The 5,000-nt window shown below is 47.5% G+C and overlaps 1 protein-coding gene across 1 annotated transcript in view; it reads left to right on the top strand.

Annotated features, from left to right (window-relative positions):
* The window catches only part of LOC105899465 (fibronectin-like), a 45,902-nt gene that overhangs the window by 11,286 nt on the left and 29,616 nt on the right, over positions 1-5,000 (top strand). The window contains 2 exon segments of the mRNA XM_031581834.1: positions 563-706; positions 4,605-4,726. Of these exon segments, the coding sequence (XP_031437694.1) occupies positions 563-706; positions 4,605-4,726 (266 nt within the window).

Genomic DNA, 5,000 nt, shown 5'->3' with positions numbered 1-5,000 from the left:
CGTCCCTTATTGCCAACAGGGTTAGCCAACCCACCTATCCTGCAGTCCCTTATTGCCAACAGGGTTAGCCAACCCACCTATCCTGCAGTCCCTTATTGCCAACAGGGTTAGCCAAGCCACCCTGTCATGCCGTCCCTTATTGCATAATCCACTGTAAAGCTGTACTCTGTGTGTGTGGGCCTTGTCTCTGGTTCATTTATCTGAGTACAAATCCACCATGGATGTACATTTAGGCTTATTACAGCAATCAATGTGTCCCAATGTTACTCCGTTATTCACACAAGGGGATATGCTTTTGGACGGAGTTTACTCTAAATCCTTGTACGCAAGCTTATATCCCATGCTCCCTAGCTAGGATATGGAAGATTAACTAGGGATAAGAGGCTCATCCTATCTGTTGAAAAGACTCTCTTGTACAGTGTATGTGGAGAAGTATCATTACACCCAGAGGAATGTTAAAAAAAACACACAGGCAGTCCAGAATGTCCGGTAGCGGCCAAGTCGTAAACTCCAGTGTGGTTTATGAGGACAATGATGTGATTGTTCGAAATACTGTTCTCAGATCAGTGCCAAGAGCCAGAGACCAGGGTGTTCTACCAGATCGGAGCCTCTTGGGACAAAGTCATCCATGGAGTCCGCTACAAGTGCTATTGCTACGGCAATGGCATTGGAGAGCTGAGCTGCGAGCCCCAGCAGTCCTACCCAGGTGAGTGATCTACACTCATCACACTAGATTAGTCTTATGAAGGTGAGTGGTCTACACTCATCACACTAGATTAGTCTTATGCAGGTGAGTGGTCTACACTCATCACACTAGATTAGTCTTATGCAGGTGAGTGATCTACACTCATCACACTAGATTAGTCTTACGCAGGTGAGTGGTCTACACTCATCACACTAGATTAGTCTTATGCAGGTGAGTGGTCTACACTCATCACACTAGATTAGTCTTATGCAGGTGAGTGATCTACACTCATCACACTAGATTAGTCTTATGCAGGTGAGTGGTCTACACTCATCACACTAGATTAGTTTTATGCAGGTGAGAGTTCTACGCTCATCACACTAGATTAGTCTTATGCAGGTGAGTGATCTACGCTCATCACACTAGATTAGTCTTATGCAGGTGAGTGATCTACACTCATCACACTAGATTAGTCTTATGCAGGTGAGAGTTCTACGCTCATCACACTAGATTAGTCTTATGCAGGTGAGAGTTCTACGCTCATCACACTAGATTAGTCTTACGCAGGTGAGAGTTCTACACTCATCACGCTAGATTAGTCTTATGCAGGTGAGAGTTCTACGCTCATCACACTAGATTAGTCTTACGCAGGTGAGAGGTCTACACTCATCATGCTAGACTTGTCTTACCAGGTGAGTGGTCGACGCTGATCACGGTAGGCTACGGCTAGCTAGGCTAGTCAGGTTATGGAGATAATCTAATTTTCACTCGTATACATTGTCCATTCTGATGTTTTTCTCGTACTCCTCCGTAAAGGTTCACTTTCATTTTGAATGCATTAACCAGATTACATCACAAGCTGTCTCAGCTGTCAAAGCAGATTACATCACTATATTTTGCACTTTAGTGTTTTTAATTGTTAAGCACACTAAGTCAAACTTAGCTGCTTTAAGGCAAGAACTTAAACAAGGGGTATGCATACAGTATGTGCTCTCAGTTCTCTGTTTGTGGAGGAATGCAGTCTGGCATGCTCTGGAATAACATAGATCTCTTTGTCCAGAGGCTTCCTCTTGATCTCCCAGGCCTATCCTGCTAACCTGGGGCCCATAGATAGCAGAAGATTTACAGTGTCAGAAAGTAGGACACCAGTGATTTGGCTTGAAGATTGGCCCCGCAAACTCAGTCATGCACAACATCTTCGCTATCTAAGATGGGGAGGAATGCCCTCTGATCTGACACCACAGACACGTACATCAAAAGGCATAGTCCTCCATTAATCTCCAGCCCTGAGTCATCCTCTTTGCAATTAGCTGGCTCAAAGACTGGAGAAATATGGATGGATGAGGCTTCGCACGGGTGCCTTTGACCTCAGCTAGTGCTATAAGTAGTCTCGTGGGCTTGGGTGGAGGACAATCTGGTCAGAGTTCCTTTCTGGGGAAAAAAAACAGTTCCAGATGTGTTTTTTTCTTTTTTTTTGAGCGATGCGAGAGACTTGCTGCGAACCTCTTTTTCACTCAGGAGGTGAGGTGGTTTGAAAGGACTCCAGCTGGTGTGTGTTGTGTGTGTGTGTGTGTGTGTGTGTGTGTGAGAGCGCATGTGTGTTTGCTGTTCTCGGGAACCACTGTGTGAACGCTTTCGGGGGTTTTTGACGCAACTGTTTCTGATGTTTTTGAGGCGAGGTCTCCTCCCTCTGTTTGCCTGCATGTGTATCCTGCATGGGGTGTTCCCTTTGAAGTTGGCCGGAGAGAAAGCCGCGCTCACCCCGGACACGTGAAGCCAGATGGCGTCTCTTTGTCCCCTCAACACTGTTCTCCATGTTGGCTTTTGTTCGAGGTGTTTGCAGGTCTCGGGTGCCACTTTGCTGTTATGTGCATTTGAGGTCCTCTCTGAAGTTGTTGTTGAAACCTTTTACAGTCCGATTACTTCCTACTCATTCGTTTGCATTGCTGTGTAGGCGGCCATGTTTGTACATCAGTCTCTCGCCTTCCTTTTTATTTATTTTATTTATTGTGCTTTTGAGGTGAAAGGGATCGCGGGTTTCCAAGGTGGGATGGTATGCCAGGATGTCTTAAACTTAGGACTCGGAGTTCAATATTCAATCATGCTCGTCATGTCATGGGATCACTGCATAGAGCAACACGGCTCAGGATATCTAAACTATTCCAAGAATGTTTGTTTACATCCATTTTTTTTTTTTCTCATGACCCTGCATCACCTTGTTCAGCAGGTTTGGAAAGGAAAGCGGCGTTTACCTTTTTAAGTGGAGGGTCTTTCCTGGCGCAATAACCTCTAATGGCCCTCAGCTGTGCCACGAAGGCGTCTGGCTCCGGCGTTCATAAAGGGCAGGGGAGCGGTGATGTGGCGGATGCAGCTTTTAATGCAGACTAAGTGGGATTTCAAAGCTAACGTGTTAGCCAGCACAGCCAGCACAGCCAGTGGGCCTTCACGGGTTTTAAGTGGAATAAACGGATACCAGATTAGGCGGGGTTTGGGAAGGGTTGGGGTTAGCAGACGGGGGCTGACTCGTGCTCCACCCTGATCCCTGCTCCATCTGTCGGGTGGATGATTGATGCGGGGGAGATGGACTGGGGCGAGACTAGACATAAGCTGACTCTGGTGGCTCCAGGCCTTATCTGGCATTGGCTGGGCCCTGGTCTGGCACTGATACGGCCCTGGCCTGGCACTGATACGGCCCTGGCCTGGCACTGATACGGCCCTGGCCTGGCACAGATACGGCCCTGGTCTGGCACAGATACGGCCCTGGTCTGGCACAGATAAGGCCCTGTTCTGGCACAGACACAGCCCTGGTCCGGCGTGGTCTGGGCCCTGGTTTGGCATGAGCCATCCCATCATCCGGTACTGAATATGGACCATAACTTGGACCATGGATCTGACCCTGATCTGACACGGACCTGTCATGGACCCAGACTTAATGTGGACCTCATCTGGACCATATCTGCCTGAGGCGCGTTTGCTCTCAGGGAGCCTCTCAGTAGAGTAAACAGCATGCTGAAGACTGTAGAGTAATGTGTGCCTCTCCGTAGAGTAAACAGCATGCTGAAGACTGTAGAGTAATGTGTGCCTCTCCGTAGAGTAAACAGCATCATAAAGACTAGAGTAATGTGTGAGGGCCTGAGAAAGGCCAAGGGAGGACATTTATAGGACATTTCCTGGTGTTTTAATGTATTTATAATTTTTTTATTTTGTTTAATGTTGATATGAATATGACATAATGTGTCCCACATTTATTTACATGAAAAATGTATAGGATGTGGACCTGAAAACATCTTTCTGGGAGTTGATATTGTTTGAGAGAGAGAGAGAGAAGGAGGTCGTAGGGAGAGGTTTTTCTTGTTGATGTCGCTTCACCAGGGATGTGTTTCTGCTGAAGTTCTGAGAAGAATCTCACATGGGAATGTCAGTCATTCCCCTCCCCGCGTCTCACTGGCATTCTGGGCTGTTTTCACACCCACCCAGAGTCCTCTCACACGCTCACCACAGTCATTCGAGGATCTCCCACAAACTACTCCGGCCTCATTTACACGCTTTTCTCTCTCTCTCTCTCTCTCTCTCTTGGTGTTGGTTAGCTGTGGGAACAGCTGTTTTCATAATGCACTCAGACTGATATTAGAGAGGATATGTCACTGCTGTCTCATGATCTGGAAGCGTCTAGCGTCTGCAACGGTGTTTGAACTAACAGGTCTGCGTGAGGCAAGAGGGGAGGGCTTGAAACTGCAGCTGGAACATGGGACAAGTACAAAGACCGCTCCCATCAGAAATAGACAAATCTCATGTTTACACACAATTTTAAGATTGCCGTGAGTCATGTGAGGTGCTGTATGTTGTGTGAATCCAAATGCTGTGATTTCATTCATTCATTCATTCATTCGTTCGTTCATTCGTTCATTCGTTTCCCCAGGTGGCCATCGCCCTGTGCAGGTGATCATCACGGAGTCTGGCAACCAGCCTGACTCCCACCCCATCCAGTGGAACCCCCCTCCCTCCACCCACATCAACCAGTACACCCTCAAGTGGAAACAGGTACTCTATCCTAACACACATGCACACCCCCCCCACCCATATCCCACACCTTACAGTTAGTGCTACCCCCAAAACACACACACATGCTCCTAAGCCCCCACCACCTGGAAAAATGGTGTGCATAACCATATAGTAACCCTCCCACCCACACACCAAGTCCACACAGCCTGAACGGATACACCTTTGGCCCCTGGAACTGAGCTACTGTACAAGCAACATTTATCCTCACTGCCAGCCTGCCTTCAAACCTGCAAATAATATGACCACTATTTGC

The sequence above is a fragment of the Clupea harengus genome, chromosome 2, assembly GCF_900700415.2.
Source record: "Clupea harengus chromosome 2, Ch_v2.0.2, whole genome shotgun sequence".
NCBI classification, from domain to species: domain Eukaryota; kingdom Metazoa; phylum Chordata; class Actinopteri; order Clupeiformes; family Clupeidae; genus Clupea; species Clupea harengus.
The sequence above is the reverse complement of the archived record's forward strand: the minus strand, read 5'-3'. Positions and strand labels throughout refer to the sequence as shown.